We start from the raw sequence: 26751 nt of genomic DNA, 5'->3' as shown, positions 1-26751 counted from the left end.
AAATTTTAATTATTACTTTTTTTTTTTTGAAGACTATGAGCTTTTTCAAAGTACAAAAATAAGTCTGTATTTATATATATTATGTTATAACATAAACATTAAGTTGTTATCTTATAATATTTATTGCATATTTTAGTCTTTATAAAAAAAACCAGATACATGACTATTTAGTTAAAAAAAAAAAAAAAAAATTGTCAATTCATATTTTGTATTTAAATAATTTCCAAATTTTTGTTTTCTAATGATTTTAATTAGTATAAAAAAGTGGAGAGGTAATGAATGGAGGTGGCCTGTTAAACTCTAGCCGCTAGGAGATGCAATGATTGGTAATTGAGCAGGAGCTCGGTTACCACCAGTTGATTCGTTGGAACATTGTGGTTTACCAAGTGACCTACGCTGTACAATCATGGAATGCGATGGCGGTGAAAGTCTTTTAGCAGCAGCAAGAGGTACATCAGTTGATGAAAACAAACTGAAATGCTGCAGGAACACTCGATTAGCCGACATAGCAGACTCTGCAAATGTAGATAGAGCACGAGCACTATTGTTGCGTCTTATAACACCTGGTGTATTTAGTTCGTGATCTTTGGGTTTTTCTTGTTGTAGTCTGAACACCCATGGATGATTTAAGACCTCAGCAGCACTTGGACGAGCACTAGCTTCTTTAACCAGCAATTTGCTGATCAAATCTTTGGCTTCACTTGATATGTCTGCCCATTCACGGTCTGGAAATTCATAACGACCCTCGTGAATGCTAATAAAAAGCAAACCCTAAAACAAATATTAATCATTAAAAATTTGTTTATTTAACATCATTCTATGATAGTCTTACTTGACATTCTGGACAAGCATTTCCTGATTCCCATCCACAATTGGAGCCACAATTCCCATAAAACGGTGGATAGCCACAAAGTAGTATGTATGCCACTACTCCAAGTGACCACAAGTCACAACGCTTATCATAATAATGGTAATTTGAGTCTGGACTCCCAACAAATGCATCTACTACTTCAGGAGCCATGAAATCAGCACTTCCTACTGGAGTCAACAATTGTGGCGTTGCACTGCCATCAACTGGATTTAACTTGATACCAGATCCAAGATCAAAATCGCATAACTTAACAGGAGTTAACGCTACAGGATCGACACAAAGTATATTTTCAGGTTTCAAATCACGATGCGCTATGCCTGTATAATAAATTAAAATTATATTTAATTACATTTAACAAATCAAACAAAAATTATTATTTTATATAGTACCTTTTTGATGTAGAAAATTTAATGCACTCGCCAAATCTTTGACAATAAGACTAGCTTCACATTCTGTGAATCTCTTTCGTTGTTGTATTCTATCAAGTAGTTGTCCACCTACCACCTTTTCAAACACCATGTAAAATTTGTCATCAGCCTCAAAGAATTCAAGCATTTGAATGATGTTTGGGTGGCCTTGGCAATGGTAGAATGTTTCAACTTCCCGGAATACACGTGCTCGAGCATGTTCGGCAATTTTATCAATCACTTTAACAGCAAATTCTAAGCCAGTTAACACACTTACGCATGTTTGAACAGATGCATAAGCACCTTGACCCAACACTTCGCCAGTTAATTTATAAGCATCTAAATAAATAAAATATAATACATTATTAATAATTTAATAATAAACAAACAAAATTTAATAAATTAGGTATATAATCTGGGAAAACAAAATGAATTGATAATTGGCAGTAACCATATTATAAGAATCAAGTACTTAACACAATTTAAAATGTATTTTTTATCAGTTCATAGATTAATTTATAAATTTGAATGCCTATTTGATTAAATATTTTATGCGCACTCTGAAATATGTTGATCACATAATAAAATATAAGTATTTATCAATAAATAAATTGTTCTATACATAATAAATAACCAACAGCTGATAATATTTATAAATGTATTATGATTAACTCAATTTTATTAATCTAATAGTTACAAAAAACTTATTTATCATTAACACGTGGGTAATATCTATGAAAATGAATTTTCTGTTTAATAAAAAAAAAATTTAAATGTACTGTGTTTTTAATATAAATGTTTTGAAAAAAAATTAGATTTTAATAAAAAAAATTGTATCAAATTATAATATATATATTTTTATATTTTAAAGCTTAAACAATTTTAGTTTCAGAATAATTTTTCTTTATTTTGAAATAGAAATTGTAAGTTAAAAATGTTTTTATCATATAAAATGCTATGGTGTTTAGAAACAAATAAAATATTATTTAGTTATCATTAATTTACATTATATTATGATATTACAATATTTCATCATTAAATTATTAAGTATTGACTACTTATTATTAAACTCGCATTAATTACAGATTAAATTCAGGAGAATACAAAGGTTTAAAGATTTGATAATTTACATTTATAATAACTTGGGTAGTTATTGTTATTATTTATCTTAAAAAATCTACAATCCAAAATGACTAAGATAAATATTATTTTATTTCTGGAGTAAAATGTGCTATTTTTAAAATGCATAATATTTAAGTAAGAAAATGATACTGTATGAAACAATAAGATAACGATGACATTTTAACCTTCAGTACTTTTCAATTAGGTATAGTTTTAATAGCTTATTAATTTGTACTAAATTATAATAAAAGCAAAATATCAAATTGAATCAGACGTCAACAAAAATAATAGAAATTTAAGCATTAAGTGTTTATTACAGGAAATACCAAACTCAGCAACTTATTCTTGTTAGTCACTGGTTGGCCAAGTCATTGTGCGTTAAAATGTTGGCAAATGTACAGTCGTTTTATTAACCGTAACAAAAACTATTAAAAGAGAATGACCTACAAATGGTTGTCAGGTAAACAATTAACACCATTTTGAGAAAATAAATATTGTTTAGTAATTTTTATCATAACGAACAATATACCAACATATCATAGAGCATACATACCTTGGAAACAAGATGTCACGAGGCTGTTGGTGATCTTCTTCTTCTTGCGCTTGTTACGAGCCTCTTCTTTTCTCAACGACAGCGATTCATTCTTTTTTTCATCTTGGACATCTGTCAATAAAAATTGGAATGCACGTTAGAACTAAAATCTTAATACACACATTGTGCTTCTATGCATGGTAACCGAGGAGCAAAATATACTTACTTTGGGTGCTCTCAGTTTGTCCGGGGGTTTCTTCTTCAATGATACTCTCGACCATTTTGGTTGATGACGGCGTTGCGTAAGATCGGTGGATAATACTTATGGGAGTGAATAGTATACACGTTTGTTAACGGCGCGATCACAAAATAATTTAGTAACGAATAAATATTTATTTTAAACTTAAAAAAAACAATATATCACAGCACTTAATAATATTATCTGTCGACGAACGTAATATTAAAATAAAATTGGTAGTATAATATTACGCTCCTTCGCCCGTGTAACAAATATGACTATAAATATAATATTATCTTTTATCAACTTGTTTCTTTTTTTTTTCTTTCCCCGAATTATCAGCGGGTTTTTTCTCGGTATTTATACGGGGCACAAGATAATAAATCGAAATACTAAATAAATAACGAATAATTTACAAAAACCGGGACGCGTAGGACGACGTGTAATACTTTTGAACGACCGGCGATATAAAATATATTATTACTATTATTTCGCTCGATCCCGGGAGCGTTGTTACGGTCGCACACAGTTGTTGACTACACAGACACACGTTCCCGACGGTACACGACGACAACAACAACAAACGGTTGCGGCTAAGACGACTGTTATGTAATTTGTCTTCTGTCGCTGTTGTACTACACACCGCGCGAACGCCAACACACCACAAGACATGCAAACGCGAACGGGACAGACGCTCAAAGCCAACGGCGAAACGGACACGGGCGCGACTCTCGACTGACTGACTGGCTGAACTGAACACGCCACAAGGTAACGGCGGACCGGCCTGCTGCTGCTGCTGCTGCTGTTGTTGTTGTTGTTCGCTCTCTCGCACACACACGCTCACGCACTCGTCATACACACACCAAAACGCGCTTACCGCTCTTGTTGTGCAGTGTTGATGGAAACCGGCGCACGACGACACTACCGGCGCGGCCGACCGTCGCGTCCCCTTTTATACGCGACACCGCGCGTCCCGCCCTCCGGTCCGCGGCCCCGGCACGTTTTATTTAGGCGGCGTACACACCGACCTACCGACCGCCTCTGTCCGCCGCGTGTTCCCAGCGCCGTACGGAAACGCTCGACGTTGTGGTGGTCGTCGTCGTCGTCGTCATCGTCGCCGCCGCCGTCGCTTTTATTGTTGTTTTTCGGCCGACTGAGAACTCTATTCAATTTTTTTTTTCTCCTTTTCACTCGTCTTCAATTGCGTTGACGTCACATTTTTATCTTCGGAGAGGGAACACACATTACAGTGATGATGATGATAATAATAATAATAATAATATTACGTGTCCGTAGTAATATTGCTGCGGCGTAGAGCGTCTTTTACCCTCCCATCGCGGCATTGGTTTTTTTTTATTATTTAAATAAATTAAAAAATTATAATACCACCTCGTAAGCGCGTCGTCTGACGTAGGTATTATATCGTTTTTTTTTTTATTATTATTCCGATTACTATGGTCGTGATAGTCACGGTGAGGGAAAGGGGCTGGTCGTCATTGGTACTGTACTACTGTAATAAGTAATCAGTAATAACTAGTAATGTTCTTACGCTCCCATAAATCGTAGTCTGATTAAAATAATATATGGTACACGTAAAACATCGTGTATGCGCGTCTACCGCGTCTAGTGATTTCTAAAATGTTGTAGCTAATCCGAGTGAAATAATTTGATAATTAATATGCTGTTCTCGGCGTCCAGAGCGTAAACCCGTTGTAGTGTTATGGATGAAAAAAAAAATATCGCCCTCCAATTTTGTTAATGTTATGGTGCCATCATTCAGATGTGCACACGACTTCGGTTGGGGCCCGCCGTACTACGCATTACATTTATACAACCTACTGTATATTATAATACACGAAACCCGGCATAGGCGTTATACGCGTGTTGTTATTGAACGTATAAATTTTAGGACTGTGTAGTATATGCCACACATTACCGTGTCTAGCACGAGGATGACACATAATGATAATATGACACTATACATAACAATATAAAGTATAACATAGTAAGTCTGTGTTAGTCAACAGTCGTAGTAAAGACATGGAATTTACCGGTCAAATTTACATAAAATTCGGTAAATTTCAAAAATGTTTAAATGATTTTTTTGTAATTTTACCTATCTAAAACCTATTCCCAAAATTGTTCACGCGTCACACGAATATTAAAATTAATGGTTATAATTTATTCCATATATGATGAATTGATGACATTTGTAACTGATAAAATAAATAACTATGGTTTTACATAAACGAATAAGTAAATATTAAAATATAAGATACAGGTAGTATAAAATGTATAATAATAAAATATTACATATTGAATATATTCTAAAATCAGTGGCGTAGCCAGGGGGAGGGATGAGGGGGAGGCAGGCTGCAGCCCCCTCAAAATATCAAGAAAATTGAAAAAATTATTTTAATTTTTTATGGTCTATGAAAATTGCTACAAAAATCTTAAATTATATTTTACAAAAATTGATCAGCCCTCCTCAAATACGCCACTATCTAAAATTCAAACCGTATGTAAATAAATACTTAATGAGTAATGATATTATTGTTTACAGCATTTACCTTTTCAAAAGGTGTAAAAAAACCATACAGTACGTCTGTATTCGTATTCTTATGAGTTATGACTATCGAAATAGTACGTGAGTAGGTTTCTAAATAATTGTTATTATATGTTTGAAAAACATTTAAAATGTTTTTAGTAGAGTAAAAACAATTATAAAAAATTTGCGTGAATTTACTTTTACCCGTAAAATTTAGTGAGTTTACATAGTGACATTCCTAATTAGTATAATATGCTATTACAACATTGTCATTGTCATATACGAGTATATCTAATACATACATAGGTATTTACTCGTATTAGTCGTATTAATTTTGTTGTATATATTTTTATCACAACGAAGAATGATTCGGAATTGTATCTCTTACACATTATTAATAGTGTACTCAGTACTCACCCACCTACCTAGTACCTACCTACGGTAACCACTAACTATAATATTGTAGTATTATAGTTGTATTATATAGTTGTTAGCGTATTTCATATATTATTCATACACAACACGAGTTCATGATCGTTCAAAGCATTTGAAACTGTATATTATAATTTAAAATACATTGATAAATTGCATCACTGCAGTTTTGTTTTCAAAAACATTTTTATCTTCTTTAATTTTACATTTTTAAAATTAAATTTTTATTTTTAATAAATAAATGAGCATGCATTTATATTACAAAAATTAAATGTTTTATTGTATATTTTGACTAATTGAAAACAATGAAAACTCAATAGTAGACGGTAGATATTTATTAGTTCATATATGAAATTATTAGCTTATAAAATTTATATTCATATAGTATATTAAATATTATCTTATAATACAAACAATTAAACTTTGATCATTTGATAAAAGAATTTTTTGAAAAAAAACATATAAATTTATCTTAAAACTAGATAGAAATTGTAATTATAAATATACATTGTAACATAAATTTAAATTGATTTTTATTTTATTTTATTTAACTATTGTAGTATTGTGCATTGGTTTTTTATTAATCACTGTGTATTGTTATTAAATATTTTAATTATTAAATCAAAGGAAAATGTTATCGTCAAACGCCAATTTATAGTGTATATAATAAATAATTATATATTATTATTAATTAATAATAAGCAATATTATAAAATATAAATGATTAAATTACCTACACGTGTTACATTTTTATAACGTAATATTATAACACGAGTCGTAATGTGTAGTGATTTACTCGTACAAGTACACAAAATAGTTTAAATTGTATTTAATGTTAAATACATATATTATGTAATCATGCCTATATATTGTAGTAAATTCTGAATTTTTAAGCTTTTTGGTTTACAAACCTTAATTATAAAATGTGTTGGTCTTAAAAGAACAAGTAAAAATACAGAGTTTTAATGCTAGGTACTTTGATATTCAATAGTTTGCGTTAAGTATTATTTGATAATATACCATATTTTTAAACTAATGGTTGTGTAATAATTTTAAATTTTAAATGTTTTTAAGGGATAATAGCGGTATTATAACTATTTGTAATTGTAACTTATTTGTTTTGATTGCAATTCTATATGATCACATTATAGTATTATACAGAACGTATATATTGTATATATAACACGATAATTAAGTTTAATATGTGTATATTTTGTATTATTTTTTATTCGTATGTATAATACATAGTAATCAATAATCAATTCATATAGGTTAGCTATTGGTTTACATTTATTTATTTTTGGTTTTAGTTATAAAAACTTAATTTGAAATTTTAAAAATAATAAAATTCGAAGAAAATTAATAAAACATAAATAGTAATTGGTAAGTAATTAGATTGTTCATAAATACAAATAAATACCTACTTAATTTAATAAAATATGTTGAGTTAAGTGGGTTATAAATCATAATGAAAAATACATTTATCTAATATATGATATCAGTAAACAATATTATTTTATTTGTGCAAAATACGTTATATAACTGAATATTATAATATGGTAAAAATTTGGAAATGCAAAATAATAATAATTATAATAATAATAATATATTATATTATATTATTATAATATAATTTGTATACATTGTATACGCATAAAAAACGTGTACAACTGTACCTAATACTATATAACACATTATATATTTTGTTCTTATATTCAAATTACGCCCTTAGTAAATTTTATCATAGATTATATTTTTCGTATTTAAAGGTAATATAGACTAGATATCTATTTTATTCTGAAATAAAAAAAGTTATTCTAGTCCTTGGATATTTATACAGTCATTTAAAATTGTTGCATTCACAAATGTTGGTTTATTGAACAAATTATTTGATGTTTTGTGATGACCTCGTATAGCAATTTAATAAAATAACTACAGATTCAAGTCGTGTCTAACGAAATATAGGTAACCTTTGAGGTATAACGGGTTACTGTACAACTCCGTATGACGTTCAAGTATAAACACACAGTAAAAACTAATAAATACATAATATACTAAATAATTTGAAATCTTTAATTTCTCGCATTGATAAATATCGATATCATAGGATTAATATCTAATGGAAAAATATAATAATTTAATAATCAAGTGAATAATGTACATACAATGGTTTATCGCTGAAAAATATTATTATTTATTACTATATATATATATATTATTATATATATATTACTATATAGTATGGGCAGCATCTATAGACATCAATACATAAACTTTAAATCTAAAAACTTATGTTATTTTTTTGAAATACCTAAAATTAATACAAATCATTATCATTAAGTTCAAATCCATTAAAAATATATTTGTTGGTTTTAAAATTAACGTTGAGTGTAATTATTAATCGTACATGTATCATAATATTATTATAATTTATATTGTATTATTATTTTACGTAATTGATTGTACAAATTATAATTGCACGGTTTCTGAAAATTCGGAGAGGCGTTTATGCCAATATCATTAAAAAAATATCGACCGCTTTTTACATATAAAGCTGAAATATAAGCGACTTGCATTGGACGTATTCTTAGAACACGCGTAGTATAAATAGACTAGGAGGAATTTTTTCGCACATGGTTTGCATTCGAACATCGAAAGTTCAAAATATTGTACCCGATACCGGAATATCGAGAGAAATTACCCACACCTGTCGGTTAGTGGCATACCTATACACGTAGGCGACATAGCTTTCAATATGGGTTCAGAGTTACGAAATCAGGTTATTATTATTATATTTATTTATATAAATATATAGCCATGTATAGATACGGTCAGTCGATTCACATTTGGATGTTTTATTTATAACACTAATTATCGGCAGTTATCGTGGTAAATGGTAATAATATATTCAATAGTAAGGACGCGATCTGTGGGCTGCGTCGCTGCGACGGTTGAGTTAAGCAATAGGACGATTTGCCGAAATAGAACGTTTCGTCGTGTCGATATTATTTAATTTACCTCCCACAAATTAAAATTATGAAATGTAGATGAGCCATAAACACATTAAGTACGTATAAACACAAAAACGACTAAAATCGATTTTAAAAATCATTTATGTACTAACCACGATAATAAAATACATTAAATACCTATTGGTAATAATAATAATTGCGATACGGTACGAACGGAAAACGGCCTCTCTTTCTAACTTTATCGACCACGTTTACTGCTATTGCAATTTGCAGCTTGTATTGCGCGTCTGTTGTACTTGTAAACGATTACACGATTAATTGCAACGACTGAAATAAACAGTCGTCGGCGAATAAATTGTAAAATTTTAACGTAACGAGTTAAGTATATAAAGAAAAGTTGGGTATTCGTTCATTCTTGCTGTATCCGATCCCTATTTTTGAGTAGGTACCGTTTTTGTACGTCAATCAAATTTCAAAATTGTTTTATAAATACTACAATATTATAATATTATATTGAGGTATATTGTGATCATTTATTGATGATAAATAACAATATTGTAAAGTATAAACTATCAAATACTCTGTTGAGTTAATCTTAATGACTTAATACAATATTGTTGTTTTGCTAGCATGTCTGTTATTATTACGCATGTTTACCACTAACACCATTTTAATAAAATTAAATTGATCCAATGATACACACCTAACATAATTGCGATGATAAATGAGGACTGAAGAGATACACAAGTATAGTTGTTACTTGCTAGTGGCTCAGAAAAAACTAATGTAGACATGGGTGTTGTTTTTTTATAAAAAAATACTCGCGTTACTTTTGAAACGCGAACAAATTAAATTGCGTTGCTGTTTTTTTTCTATTATTTATCTGTGATCCCTTAATTGTACTGTGCTATACTGTCGTAAGGACATTATATAATAATAATATTGTCTAAAATACCTATAGTATAATAATTGTACACTCGCCACTTGTACAAAATATTACACCGAGACCGTTCATCATTTATTATTGTTTCTATCTATATTATATTATTTTCTAGTCGCCCGGGCGGCCAACGCAGCGATCGTTTCTCCGCGTCGCGCGCACGGCGGCGGCACACCTGACCAACACGTAATCGCCGCGCGTACCACGTGTTACCACGACGCGGTGTCGTCGCGACGGTGTTGCCGCGTTCGAACGATATAAAATTATCAGTCGTCGTGGAAAAAAAAAATTAAACGGCAACAAAACAGCGTGCCTATATAAAATACTAATAATTATTGTTATCGAAACGTCGAATAGCATATTGTTATGCTACCGAAATCATTACTATTAATATATTATTAATATAGTTAGTTTTGGCGTTGTTCGTCGTGGTTATTATTCCGAACCTGTCGTCCAGTCCCGCGCTCCCTACGCCGCCGACGCAACCGCCAAGCCGGCGTCTACGTAGAGCGTAAGCGCCGGCAGGCAGACGGACCGGCCGGCCGGCAACCCGAAACTACGCAGCAGCGATTGCGCACGCACCGGTGCTCCCCCCTCCACGCTCACACGTTAGACAGAAAACCGAAAAAAAAAACAACACACGTACAGAGCATGTATCGTACACGATGCGTGTTATATAACGACAATCAAAGTGTGTGTATTCTGTTCGATAATGTGGTGTGCACAGATCAGTAATTTTGGGGCCTCGGCTTGTGGTCTCGATGATCAGGGGGAGGGGAGAGTGTTTTTCTCTAAGACGGAAAATGTAAACACAATATTAACAATAATAATCAAATACCACCGTCATTCCAGACGGTTATATTTTCACATGCAATTATAATACTATAATTTTCATATAGGGATATACTGTGAACACTTTAAAAATTGTATTCATGCTCTTAACTTAAATACACGTAATATTGTCACGCTTTTATTATTCTTCTATCGATAAACTATAATATACGTTTCCTACTCCAAGCGATTACTTACGAATTGAAGTTACTATCAAGTAAAACAAATTATTATATTATATTATTGTTATTTATTCTGTGTTACTAGTATTTATTTTCATTTCAATGATGTTGTAAGCCGTAGCTAAATTACGGATCGGTGGTATAAGATTTTGCTTTGAGTGAAGGGCCCCCCCGAGTGGCGCTGAAAACTTATTATACGGGGAAAGATTGATCGGTTCTTTCTTACGATTGGTATGTCGATTCTGTGGGTATATAACATTTTAGACTTTCAGTAACTTTTAAACAAATTATAATTTTAATATAAATATGTATTTGTTATATAAATCTGAAAGTATTGTTATACTTTCCTTAGACAGAAGCCCCTTCAGCCACCCCTAGATACTGCACTGTCCACTGATGTAGACTACGAGGAAGTTATATCGACTTCGTATTTTTGTTAACCGGAGGTGTACTACGCGTAGTCAGTGTTTATAAAATATTTTTTTGTTTTTGTGTAATTTCATAGTAGTTAGAAACAATTTTGAATTATTTAGCTTTAGTTTAAATGTGTTTTATAGCAATTTAAATAACTAATTATTTTATTTGATATTTATTTTTTTGTATATTTTCATTTGAGTTCTTAATATAAGAAAAGGTTTTAGATTTTTTGTTTGTCGTTTTAGTTTAGATCATTTTAGTGTGTATACTTAAAATAAATTAAGTTGTATAAATATATCATAATATAATATGTAAAATCGTAAAAAAGTATTAGGTATCATGCTAAAATATTTTATTTATCGGTAATCACTATTTTATAAAAGATATAAACTAGTATTTTCAAGATTAAAATGTCTCACTTATTTTCGTCTGTTATTCATTTTTGAATTTTATTTACAGCATTGTGTTATTGCGCATTATACATTTTAAGTGTAAATTATTGTAATTTGTGTTTTAATATTATTATGGCTTTTGAATTTTTTATTTTTTATCGTGGCCTAATGCCCATTAGGGTTATTACCTTTGGGTTACTAGGGTTTATCTTACCAACCTATTAACTATGCAACCGACCCACACCGACCAGGCCCCCCACATAATATTTTTGGCCCGGGTACACAACTAAATCCGGGCCTCTCTTAAATAACAATACATTTTTCGACATGAATATACCTTTAACCTTAAATATTAGTTTTAAGTATAAATTATAGGAGTAGATATAATTAAAAAATAAAATATCAACAAATTTATAGGTATCTTATAAATTGAAGACATTATAATATTTACGATTTTACGAACGTATGACGTGCCTATATGATACGCGGTTGTAGTAAAAACTAAAATGAAACCAATTATCAGTTATTGTATAAATATAAATATTGCTTACATTTCGGATTATAAATTTTGTTCGTATCATATTTATTTATACATTAGTTATGATGAACACCGTAGACATAACCACTATTTTTGTGGGACAATGAAGAATCATAGACATATTAATAAATTAATAAATGTTTTAATATCTAATATGTCTATGTGTAGAACTGCATGTTTCAGAAAATAAATATACGACAATAATATAACATAACGATATAATATATAAATATAAACTAACATTTATATCTAGAAAAATATTATTCAATTAATATGACACAACTAAATTATTACGAACAAAAATACCACGTATATACATTTATAAATAAACCAACTTTGGTTACTAGTTAAGGAAAGAGAAGGAAAAATTTTATAGGCGATCAATTGTTTTTAAGTTATCAATAGTGGTGTGATATCATAATATTTAGAATATGATCATAAGCTATAGATCTCGCATATGATTTTCGAGTTAATTACAAAAGTCCTAAAATAATTTATACTTGAATCTTGAAAAAAATTTAAGTATTTAAAACATTTTTCCAATATATTTTGAAGTAATTATTATTAGCCCGGCACGAACGACGGGCCCCTCGAAAGTCCGGGCCCCAGTACCATGGGTTTTCCTGACCCCCCTCTCCCTTGTGGGGACCTTACACACCATGCAGGGCATTTTATCTTGTTGAAAATCCGTCATAGTATAATTTCAACAACGTGTTTATTGAAGTGCGTACAATTATGTTAGGTTAGGCAAATCTAATATTTTACATTATAGAAATTTAGACTATAGTCATCGTGATGATATTATCATTGATTCTAGGAAATGTTCTAAAATCAATATTATTATTAATCATTTAATAGCATTTATTCGAAATTGTTAGGGTTCATTATTCCAAAATCCTTAACCAAACGCATGGCACACCGTTTTTGAGGATTTTCAAAATTCCTTATTTATTTCTATGTCGATGCGGAAATAAAATCGACACAATGAATTGAATTAATGAAATCGTGAAAAAACACGTTGAGTAGGTCTAGGGTTTTGCTGTCAGTGGGATGCGTGTATACAACCCTCGGGTTTTAGCCGTTTTAGGGTAGTAGGGAGAGGGACTAGGGTCACTTTGTTTAGATGGACTCGCAGCGGTGCCGCTGTAGCGCGGTGAATACGGCATCGGCGCATGCCGATTGCCGCGCGCCGTGCGGAACGTTTTTGTAAGCCTTCTAGAACATTCGTATATTATCGGCCAGGGGTCGTCAACATTTTTCGTCCTCGCCACAGTTCAAGACGTTTAGTATTGCATTGGTATTTATAAATACATTTCTCGTTGCGAAAATCGCACATATTTTTTCAACTTTGACGTGTAGTGCACAGTATGCACGATACTTGCTGAACAATATCGATGTATACAGTTTGACAAATCTAGGACTAAATTTTTGAAAGTCAGTCGAGAGTTGGATGAGGCTCCCCCTGGCCCATATGCGTATTAAACTATTAACAATATTAACATACACCATTGGTATATAATATTTTTTGTACGAAATATTTACACTAAACACGAGGATACTTCATTTGACTATTGCTATAGAAATATAATTTAATGCTTATATACTACTATAATATTTTAATAAAATTCAATATAATAAACTGGGAACAAATAAATAAATAATATTGTATTTGGGCAAAGAGAATTTCGCTATACCACAAACCCACAGTTAAGGAGAACATTGTATTCGTATGCAATGTCTCCGTAAAAATATAAAACATAATAAATTACATTTTACATTCAGAATAATCCATTAAAGCATTAACTTTATTATTTCTAATTACAATATGTTGTACTTGTAGTATCATTTATCAGTACCTATTATCATAAAGTCTAGTATATTATATAGGGCTTACATAAGGTTTTTTTGATATTCTAATTTTATTATAAATTATGAGCATTTAAAAATTGGAAATTTTTTGTTTGTAAGACAACACGTGTCAGTATCAATGATAGGTTACTGTGCGATACTGCGATACTGCGATAGATATTACAATACCCACACATTAGGCACATGTGTTATTGTGATACGCTTTTGTTTTCATTGCAGGTCTGATGAGTAGGTTGTATCCGTGTCAGATGACTCAGGTCGTGTATCAAATATTTATTACTGTCTGTTGTTGATATTTAATTACTGTTAACGGCGCGAAAAATATTTTTACGATAATTTTTTTAGATAATTAATAATTTTACATCGATAATATATTAAAATATTGCGTCGTTGTTGAACCAAACGTTATTTATCGCGCTTGGTCGGCGAAAATGCTGAATGATAAAGATGGACTAATAATTAATATTTTAGCAAAATAATATCATACAAAACAATTTAGTGTCGATAACTTATATTGTGGGTATTGATTGGAAGAATTCTTATAAATTTAAAGTTATTGTTTTTGAGACTAAAAACCAGCCCTATTTAAAAGTCATTTGTTTCAGAATAATAATAATAATACATTTTTTTTTGTAGATAAATTGACAGATTTATAAAAAATAAGCAAGAAAAAAGTTATGGAACTAGCTTTGCTGTATAGTAGGTTCTTGAACATATTTTGTCATTTAATATAGGTCACAGAAGCAAATGTAATAAATATGAATTAAATGAAAATAATAATTGTATGCAAAAAATAATTCTGATCAAGTGTTACGGCTTTATTTCTGAGGATATTTTATATTATATTTATTTGACTTATTTGACTTATTAGTAATGATTTAAATTTTAACTGTAAAATAATTTTTCAATTTGTCAATGTTATAATGAGCGGTGGAAAAATCAATGCATTACAATGGGATTTAAGTTTGACGTTTTTCCAAAAAATCTATTTGTTTAAGATAATTTTTTTTTAAACCAGCTGAAAAATTATCCACATATCAGTCATTTAAATTAATGATTGACAACTTATGTCAGCAAAATTAATAGGTTCAACCGTTTTTGAATCATTAAAAATCACGTGTTTCGATAATTTATAGGATAAATTGTATAATTTTTAATTAATAATAATTAATCATTCAATTAATTATAATTATACATTCTTATAGAAATTAAAACGATAATTTATTTTAAAATTAAAAATTAGAAAATTGAATTTCTATGGTTCATAAACATGATAATAATGATAATAATTTATTTTAATCTGTAAAAATAGAATTAAATATTTTTTAAATAGATTTTTTTAGATTATAAAGTATTGGCTTCATGATGGTGATATGTTTTACATTCAACTTTAAGGGTGGTTTCTGTTAGAAAATTTGATACTTAAGTTGATATTAAGTTGTAACTTAAAAAAATATAGGGAAACGGAAATATTTATGCAGCAACAGTTTATAGTAAAATCATTTTTTTTTAATTGTTTGTAATTTAAAAAGGAATATTTGTAGACACTTAAATATTTCTAAATATTTATATTAGCATTTTCTAATCATGATATACCTATTGAAGAAATATACCTGAGAATAGACATTTACAATAATATACCAGTATACCAGTAAAGAATATTTTGGCTGTTGTTGAGTTATTTAGCTATACAGACATTTTTCAATTTATATAACTCATTTTATTGATCAAAATGCTTGATAATTTATACGTTGCAGATTGTAACTTGTAACTTACAAGCTACAGTAGTTAAAAAATACCATATTATTATATTTTTTGTAAGTGTTAGAAGTTCAAATGTTTATGTAATTGGTAATTCAAACATAAACTCAAACGATTTTGGTTATTTTGTTGTAGTTTAAAAAATATTAATCACAAATCTTGAAACACTTCGATATAACTTAAGTTATATTTTTTTATTATATATCTATTACCTACACAATGTAATTTAAAAAATATTTTTATAATATTTTTTGTATTTACATAAAAATAGATTTTACTGGTTTACAATTATTATAAATATGTATTAAATGCGATATTTAATACTTATAATTTTGATTTAAAATAATTTTCAACTATGAACAATTTAAAAAACCTACTAGATATTGAACCCACGAATAAATAAAGGTCACCATTGAATTTATTGTTTCTTCTATATTAAAGATATTTTATATCAAAAAACAATTAAAAACAACAATGTCTAATAAAGCCCGATAAAACTATAAATAATTTAAAATGCGCAAAAATTGAGTACGTAATAGTAGCTTCCTTATTGTTTCTATGCAGCTTTTCAATTTCGAAAAAACATAGTTTTATGTTTATTTAATTAAATTTGTGTGACAAATAAATAATATGTTGGATTTTTTCGTAAGATTCTATGGTAATTTACTGATTAATATAAAATTTTCCTTATGTTTTAACTTATAACAAACAGATACAGATAGTGAATTTTTTTAATCAATAAAAGATAAAGATTATATACTCACATAACAAATGGTATCTAATATCTATTGTAAATCCATTATATTTGAATTAATTCTGCAACTAACTTAATTCCTTGTAAATTGTATTGCAAATATTGAAATATGTATTTTTGCTCTAAGTATTTGGTGTATAGGTACCTAATATACTCGTAGGTACAAATTAAATAAAAATTAAGTATTATTAATTATAATAAACTATAATAATAAGTTGATAATATTTTCATGTTAAATTGACAAATAGATACATTTTATTCTAAATCAACTTTAATCATCTTTTACACATTAATTAAATTTTAAATACGAGTATAAGGTTTTATAGTATTTTTTTATAAATTGATAATTTTTAATTTTTGATTGTTTTAATTAATTATTAATACGTAATATTTTGATATAAGCTTAATATTAGCCAAGTAATTACAATAGTTATATAGATTACCAGTGGCGTATTTTGTATGTTTTTTTTTTGGGGGGGGAGGGGGGGGTTGTCCAGATAATATAAGTATTTACTTATTTGTTAATTGGTTGCAATATTTCTGTTTTACATCTACTACCACTCAGCTCATAATATACTCATCAAATATTGTAATGAAACATTTTTTATTTATTCAATTAAAAATAGTAATTTTTATGTAATTTAAATCATACAGGTATAAAATACCTACTGTAAACATAATTTTAATTTAAAAATAAAAGCAAATATAATATAATATAGGTACTTAATATAATAATATAATATTATTAAGACATATTAATACACATTAGTTAACATCATCGGTCACAATAATTTATTAATTATTACTATATATTTTGTTTGTTACATTCGATACCAGTGATGCTACAAGAATAACAGTTATATAAATAATTAAAAATATAATAGGATAATAAGTACATTGTTTAAAACTAAATTTATTTTCCTTCCGAATTAGCTTATGACTTAATATAATATTAAACTAGTTAATAACATATCACATATTATTGTTTGCCAAATTCCCTTCAAAATTTATCGACATTAAATATTGAATTTTTTTTTTGGTTTGGGGGGTATCCAGACACCGTGAACACACCCCCAAAATACGCCACTGCAGATTACAGACATGCTGTATGTCTGTACTCTGTATGAAAGTTAGTTTTAAAGTTACTTGTTATGTAATCAAGAAAATGTCTATATAGTCAATAAAAAAACACAATACATATGTGCATAAAACAATAATGTTTTGAAGGTTATAGCCTATATTTACGTTTAAAAGTATTAGAAAATGATTAGTAAATAGAACACGTGTAAAATCTTCATGGATTAAATTAAGTTTTGAAATAATTAATAGGGAATACATATTGTACGAACACAGTGTGATTGATTAATATTTAATATTATTGATTAAATTATTTAATTGTTTTATAAATATAAATATTTGTAATATTTATGTTTCAATATTATTTGTAAAAATGTATAGTGGTTAAAAGATACTTTTTACTTATTAGTAATGACAATTATTACTTAAGAAAAAATAACTGTTAACCTTTATAAATTGTCCTAATTTTAAGTTTATATAATAAATAATTTGAACTGTATCTACTGCTAACATATAACATATAACTACAAAGTTGTTTTATGCATTTTTGCAATAAAATATTATAAAATTGTGTGAAGTATGTGAACTATTTTATGAACAACTATGAAGTTGTAACCTAATCTAATTAGTTTTTAGTTATTTTATCGACACTAGAGATAAATATTAATTGTTATAACTGTTTCTATTGACTTTTTTAATTCGACCCTTGATTAATAAACATAATAATATTTGATTTTTTTTATAGTTGCCACGGTTAAATAATATATATCTGTCGTCTATAGTTGCAATACTTATCATGTAAATTGGTTGTCATTACTATCTGGCCCAATTACCGGGTACAATAATAAAAATTGTTGAAAGTAGTGCCCTAATAACCGTATACCTTTTTGAAAAAAAGGTTAAGAGTGGCCCATTTCCTGGGTTTCTGTTTTGATGTGTTTATTGATAATTATTTATTTTTAATTGTATCATTAAGTATTAGTCGTGAGGTTTAGGTATAGCGTTCAAGTTGATTCTTACGAGTTTATTTATGTGTCAAGTTGATTGTTAGCTTATAACATAAAGTTAAAATATTGTAATCGATTATAATTAAATTTATCAAACATTTTAAACGTACTATTTTCAATAGACCTGCTGCAATAGTTGATGCATTCGTTGTGCAATTGTATTTGAATTATTATAAGATCAATACATTTTAACGAAATTTACGTAAGTTTAATATATTTTATCATGTTCTAAACATACGTATATTAGTATTAACTTCAATACATTTATTTGATATTTGCTGTGTAGTATTAGTATATTTTTATATTTTTAATCATTGAGACATAATCACACCCAATGTTTTTTTTTATAAATACAATTTTACTTACTTTTGTTATTTCAACTTACTGATAAACAATTAAGTAGGTTTAGTTGAAACATTTAGAAGAGCTGATAATATGGATATCTTGTGCTTATTGTATTTGTTTTGGAAGTAATATTATATGGTAAATTTAGGTATTTTAAAATAAGTATACAAATTTAAGTTGAGTTTTTACTGTTGTTAGATGCTAGGTATATTAATTTTAAAATTATTGAATACAGGAAAAAATCATCAAATTTTAATTTTGATATTTTAAAAAATGTATTAGTTTTTCGTAATAAACTAATTTTTTTTAAGCGGAATTTTCATGTTTTATTATTTTTTCTGTCATTGGTATATCGTTTCTGAAATGATGATTTATAACAATAGTTTCCAACTTTTTTCATTCTATGCCCCCTTGTAAATTTACTAAAATTTCATTCCCCCCTTTTTAATTAAAGTTTAGGCGAAATTTTTTTTTGTGAACGTTACAAATAAATTATACAAAATAACTATATATCATACAATATACAACTAATAACTATTTACTTTAATTATTTTCATCGTTTTAAAAATGTATTATAAATAAACTTACGAAGTAATAATAATAAGTAAGTATAAGAAAAAAATATTGAAATAAAAACATTGTAAAATAACATAATTATTTTCGTAATTCTATCATCACTAAATTTCTCCCTGGGGGGAATTCCTCCCCTGGCTGGGAACCACTGATTTATAAGAATATTGAATAAACAAAGCTATTAGTTAGATATTTAATTTATATTTATTTAAATTAAATTAATTCAATCATCATTAATAAAAAAGTTTACAACTATATTAACCATTAGCCTATACAATTTAGGTAATTGTATCGACTAGGTGTACGTAATTTAAATAAAAAATATACGATTATTATAATAGTACGTAATATTATGAAGTAACGATTTTTTTTTTTTAATATAATTATATAACCATGATTATTTCAAAATTCTTTTGGTTTAATTTACTATAGTAGTTACCCGATACTCAATAATTAATATAGTATTTAATTATTTGTATGATAATTACGCTGGTATATAATAAATTTCATACATAAATAAATTATTTTTTGATAAACTTAAGCCTGCAAGTATTTTCTATAGTTTTTATTTTTTAGCTTATTTGTTTAAAAATTTGATTTCTTTCGTTGTATACGCTGAGTTAAACGACGAATGTTGCAGACGCGTTTTTAAATAATACAATTAAAACTTTTTGCAAAATAAAAATAAAAAAAAAATGTATAACAAAAATGTATCTATATTTTATAAACTTTGACAAAGTGTCATCAATGGGTGGCTTCTTCATTCAAATTGTTCATGTTTTTTTTTTCACATAGATCATACTCTTATTGTGTCTACTGGTATAGATTGTGTATAATTTATAACAAATACAAAAATTTTTTATAAACTAATAAACATTATTATCCAGTATTCTGGCAATAATATACAACAATTTATTATACTCCGGCGTTAGGCATCTAATAAATAATAATGTAGGTAGTTAATACTTAATACGATAAGAAATAAAGACATACCTACTCTAGATATAACTGACTAAATAAATCTTAAAACGTTTGAGATAGTTTGTTAAAGTAGAAAGAATATAGATAGAATATATTAATGTGTACATTTAAATATAATTTATCTGTAGATTGTTATTTATGAAGGTCTCAATTAAACTAGTATTATTTGTATCAGTTAAACAGAACCTTTAATATTTTTTGCTAAATATTAAAGGTTAGATATTAAATTATTTACATACAGAATATTTATTATTATTCACATAATATCAAACTTTGACGTTCAACTAGATATTTGAGTATTAAATACATGACCTTATTATTTTTACTTAGGTAATTATTATAGTTATATTACACCTATTCCCTGAGATTAGAGACACAACCACGAATGCTCATGCTAACATTTATCATATAAATATACTATTTTTTATCATTGTTAATTGTTGAGTGATGACGTTTATAGTAATAACTCCTAAGAATCCAAGATTATAACTTGTCTGTATATAAACAATTCAGATGGTTATGAATGTTATTATTACTTTTGGAAAATTGCTAAGAAAACTACTTATATAACTAGTGTCTAAGTTTAATATGAAATTAATACGACTTAATAAAGTTAATTTATTATTATTATTTTCTGTACGTCATAAACTTTAAAATGTACTTATTGTGCATTTTTTGTTAATGATGGATACTATTGTTTATTATACATATAAATTATAAATATATCATTAGTGATCGGTACCCAAACACAAACCTCACATACTTTTATAATGGTTTTTAATGACCTTCTTTTAAAGTTCACGTTTTGGGACAACATGCTTCTAGATTATAAATAAAAAATTCATTTAATACAAAACGTATTGAAATAAAGTCGTAACCTTTGTTGCTTATTAATTTATATTAAACATTGATAAAGTCACATTATGATTAAAATTATTTAATGACGTCAATAGTATAGTAATACTTTAAAATTTAAATCTTATTGAATACTGAAGACAAAAGTAAAATGACCAATATAACGTATACACGTATGATTTGAATTACCTATTAACAAACATAGTATGTAAAATATTTGACGTTTATTATTTGACATTTGTGAAAATATTACTAGTTATATCAAATTAAAGATTGTATTTGAATTTTTAAATACTAATTAATGCCAAATTGCCGACATAAAATTTATTGGTTTTATATATTATTTTTAATAAAATAAAAAATAACATTATAAACGTATTTTAAATAATTTTATTCCTAAAAATGATGTATTTTCATGTTTTTTACTGTTCACCTACGTACCTAATGTTTATCAAGTGTTAAAATATTAAAATATTAAAATTGATTATAGTTGGGCATTTTTCAGGTATGAATAACATAATCTTTTAAATAAAATGTTCACAAGCAAATGGCTGTTATAAAAATAATTTAAATATATTAGAATTATAGGTATAATTGATGAGGTAGGTATAGTACAAAATTAGTTTAAGATGTATTTATTGTATTTTAATAATTCATTTTCAATCCGAATGTAATTATAATATTAAACATTTAGTGTCATAGTTGTTAAATAACCTAGTTAATTTATTTATGATCTAGGTACATGCAACCTTTTAAAAATGTTCATTTTTGTTGATTACATAATTTAGCGACGAAATTGTAGATACAAAAACGAAGTCACGTAGGTATACTTTTATCCTTGAAATATATAAATACTGGTTCAATATTAATATAATGTTATAAATCACATGTTTACTCAGATGACCTGCCATTGCCATAATAATATCATGATTATAATACGATATAACAGATTAAGCTGAAAATTTATACAAATTTATTGATAGTATCAGCCGAAACATTATTTAAAATACATATTAAATTGCATCAGATAATGTGAATTACGTGTTTTAATGTTTTCTATAGTTATTTTAAACGCTGGAGCATGTGTATGTATTGGTTTTACAATGATGTATATTTTTTTTCTATGTACATTAACATCTTTTGGGACAGTAAAAATACTTCAAGTATTAACTAAAATGGTGGTTTTTAGTAGCAAATTAGCATAATTTTAAACTATCCTGAAAAAAAATATGTAAAAATATAATTTTTATAATTTACTATACAGTTTATAATTTTTAAAATAGTTTTGTGCTGATCTTAGATATTTGAAAATTTTTAGTTTTTTTTTGTAAGTCTTGATAACATTTTTTTTAGCTCAGTCGCAAAAGCTTAAAAATGCAATATTATAAAATTTATCATAAGCTGTTCTTATAGAAACTTAATACTCTTAAAAATACATGCACAACATTTTTGATAGACATTGGTTAAGTATTAAGTTCAAATGTTGACAAATTTGGATACTTAAACAAAATAACACCAATATTGATTTAGAAGTTAATATATTTAATAATGTATTTTATATTAGTTACTTTATAACATATTATGCAATTTGTTTTTGAAAAAAATAAGTTCTACCTATCGTGTTAACAATAGAAAAATTATTTATTTATAGTGATATAACTATATTATATAACAAAATATGGCTTTCAGAAATACAGACCATATCCGCTTAGAATTGTTTTATTATCGATTGAATTTAAATTTAACAAATCCATTACAATGACGAGGCATATTTGGAACCTAATACACAGCAGAGTGACTTCCTTTTTTTTGTTTTGTTAGAATTTGTTAGAAATGTTTTTCAATTAAATATTTTATGGTATCTTTAATTTGGCAAAAATTGAAATCCTCTTGAGTGTCATAATATTAAGTTATTTTTCAAAAAATATTTTGGAAGTTTTTGGCACAAATTATATACGCATCAGTTTGAAAATACGTAACTTTAACTGAGACTAGTGAGACTTAGGTACATAAGGAAGCTCACAATTTACAACTCATAATATCATACCATCATTTTTTTGTCTATTCAAATTTAGCTGGATGCCTGGATGGTAGGTCAAGGTTTATTAATTATAAAAAATTAACAATTTATTATTTTTGGTACTTGCAGCGTTTAATCAACGTTTAATTGTTTAATCATCAAGTACGGATAAATATCATCATTTTATAATTCATAAATTATGTAAATATGATAATATAATTATATAACTATAGTACCTATATAAAAAACGGAAGAAAATAAACAAATTAAAATTAAAATTCTTTACATATTTCAATATAATAAAAAAAGGTCACATAGTAAAATGCTTTATTAATAATATTGTTTTTCTAACTTTAAATACAATAGTATTAATTCTAAAATTATATCTCTACAATTAATAATATTTAACTGAATTGTGTGAACTTGTTTTTTCTATATTAGGGGTATGTGAGACAATTATGGTAAAAATATATTATGGTTTGACGTCCATTTAAAATAAGTAATGGTTTTAAATTTTCAAAAGTAATAACAATACGTAAATAGTTATAGAAGATTATCGTGAAAAATAATATAATATAAAAAAACATAAATCTCATTGTAGGTATTCGTCGTTTAAACATCGCTCATTGAAGCATATCTATAGGCCAGGGATTATGATCTACTGGCACGAATGCCGAAGGTGGCACGTCTGCCAAATTCTCACGGCACTCAAAAATATTTTTTTTCATTTTTATTTGCATTATTGCATTTAATAATAATAATAATAATAAGGTCATAAACTACTTCTAGATATACATAGTGTACTTGGAACAAAAGTGACTTATTCATAATAAACTTAATATTTAATTTAACATACATAATAATATGTAAAAGTTTATTTTCCAACAATTATTTTTAATAATTATTGAGAAATATTAAATTGTTGGATGAAGTTAATAATGCTCGTGTTTCATCAAAACATTTGAAACTAACAAAATAGCAATAAACAACTGAAAATCTCCTAGGAAAAAATATTTATATGTACTTAATACTGGCTGTATATGATTTATTTAAAATTTTGTAGATTATAAAATGTTGGCACATGAGCTTCGCCACCTTTATTAAATATAGAGCATGGGATATTATAATTATATGTGTATTATTTATTATATATTATATAATTATTTATAGATACCTACCTATAAATATACTGCGTGTAAACTTTATGTTCCTGTGTTCATCTGATGGATAATTAAATATTTTGGGTATTTGCCTTATTCCAGACACATTTAGGACTACGGGTCTTACACTCAAGATAAAGTACACGGACTTGGCCTATCCACTTTAGCCAATAGAGACGTTAAAGGCATTTCAAAAATAGCAAATAATTGCAAGTTGGTTTTTAAAAATTAGCAAATCAGTATAGTCACATTGCTACAAGAAAATTAAGTTTTAAACTAGATGTTGGCCAATTTCTTGGATGTCACGTGAAACTCCTAATTTCTCAACAGTTTTTTTACTTATCTACCAAAACTGTGGTAAATATATTTTTTGTCTGTTCAAACCATAGATAATATTATAATTAGCTATTACGAATATCATAATATTATGTGGGTACCTATACACGTTTTTCTAATATTTTTTCACTAGGAAATCGTATACGTCGAGTGCCGACTGCGGATTAGCTATAGGTTAGGTACGTATTTCGTAAAAACCACACTATGGATGCCGGTTCACGGAGGACAGAGTATCTATAGTAGTATAATAATATTATAAAATATACGCAGTGAACAACCGAACACTCTTATTTTTATTCCGCCAAGGTTACACACTGGCTTTGCACAGTATATATAAGTACACAATACACATTATCATACACACCGACACCGCGTATATACAATAAACACATACGATAGTTTCATTATTATCACACATCCACACTAATACAACGGTTATAAATAGCAAATTAAAAGCTCGGTGGAACGTAGGAGAAGGCGTCTTAACTCTAAAGATGTAAATTTTAGTAAAGTCGCACTTTTCGTGAAGCTGAATTACATTTGGTTCAAATCATGCGTATGCGTACTATATATAAAAAGGAATAAACTTATAGATTTGCAATTTTTTTCATAGCAGAAAATTTAAATGTATTCACCGTGTTCGTTTGCAATTATCACCGCGAAAATTATCATAGATCAATAGTGATTATTTTCATATTGTGTTCTACATTTATAAGCTATTTATTATTGTTAAATTGATAAAATTTATTACTGAAGCATAACTTAGTACATATATATATTAATATTTTGTATGATAATCAATTATTAGTGGTCAATAAAGATTACAAGTAAAGAGTAGAATAAAGTTTAATAATACAACACCTACTATAAACCAATGACTTTTATCATTTTTATGTCAATAATTCTTCTGAGACAGCTGTTTTAGATTTGTACATAAATTTGATTGTTTTATAAATTGTATTTATTGTTCATCGTAACAGGTTATATAGTAATTGTGTGTTTAATTGTATTTAATTTGTTATTAATCGAAATTATGTAGGTAATAATTTAACAATATAACTATTAATTTAAGTTTCAAACCATTTTTATTACCTATATATGAGTATATTATACTTTAATTGATTTGATTAGTCAGGTTCAGGTATGAGATTTGGAAAGGAAATTTAAAAATTTAAAAATTGGGGAACTTTACTTGTTGTATAGTAGGTTAAAGTGTATCTATCATCATTGGGTACTATACTGTAAACGATATGTCAAAATTGAATTTAATAAAAACCTTGTACATGATGAAACGTGATTCTGAATAGAAACATAGGTATTGTTTAAAATATCTTATAAAAAATACGTTTTAAATTTTTATTATAATTATTTAAAAATTTTAATAGTTTATAATATTATGTATAATTTAAATCGATAACTATATAAATATGAAATAGTAGAATCATTGAAGAAGGATACTTATAATATTTTGCTTTAAAATGAAAGTGACTAGTGAGTGGTACAAAATTATTATTTAAAAGATGAATAGTGTAAATAAATATAAGTGGATGTATATTTTTTATCTATGTATATTCATATTTTATGGTGAATC

At 27.3% G+C, this 26751-nt stretch overlaps 1 protein-coding gene across 1 annotated transcript; it reads right to left on the bottom strand.

The window, feature by feature from the left end:
• Positions 1 to 145: 145 nt before the first annotated feature.
• Positions 146 to 4106, bottom strand: LOC113548022 (MAP kinase-interacting serine/threonine-protein kinase 1). Its single transcript, XM_026948660.1, has 5 exons — positions 3159 to 4106; positions 2954 to 3064; positions 1261 to 1617; positions 833 to 1188; positions 146 to 771 (listed from the first exon to the last, which is right to left on the bottom strand). Exons 1-5 carry the CDS (start codon positions 3211 to 3213, stop codon positions 301 to 303), a joined length of 1350 nt encoding a protein of 449 aa, XP_026804461.1. The 5' UTR covers positions 3214 to 4106; the 3' UTR covers positions 146 to 300.
• Between the last annotated feature and the right edge of the window lie 22645 nt (positions 4107 to 26751).

This window comes from Rhopalosiphum maidis, chromosome 1, assembly GCF_003676215.2.
Source record: "Rhopalosiphum maidis isolate BTI-1 chromosome 1, ASM367621v3, whole genome shotgun sequence".
Classification (NCBI taxonomy): Eukaryota; Metazoa; Arthropoda; class Insecta; order Hemiptera; family Aphididae; genus Rhopalosiphum; species Rhopalosiphum maidis.
This window is presented reverse-complemented; position numbering and strand designations above follow the sequence as displayed.

Excerpts from the sequence above, each read along its gene's own strand:
- LOC113548022 (XM_026948660.1), bottom strand. The coding sequence starts at position 3,213 with ATGGTCGAGAGTATCATTGAAGAAGAAACCCCCGGACAAACTGAGAGC. Across the intron at positions 1,618-2,953 it reads CGTGACATCTTGTTTCCAAG|ATGCTTATAAATTAACTGGC; the intron begins GTATGTATGCTC and ends TTATTTATTTAG. Across the intron at positions 1,189-1,260 it reads AAATTTTCTACATCAAAAAG|GCATAGCGCATCGTGATTTG; the intron begins GTACTATATAAA and ends TTTATTATACAG.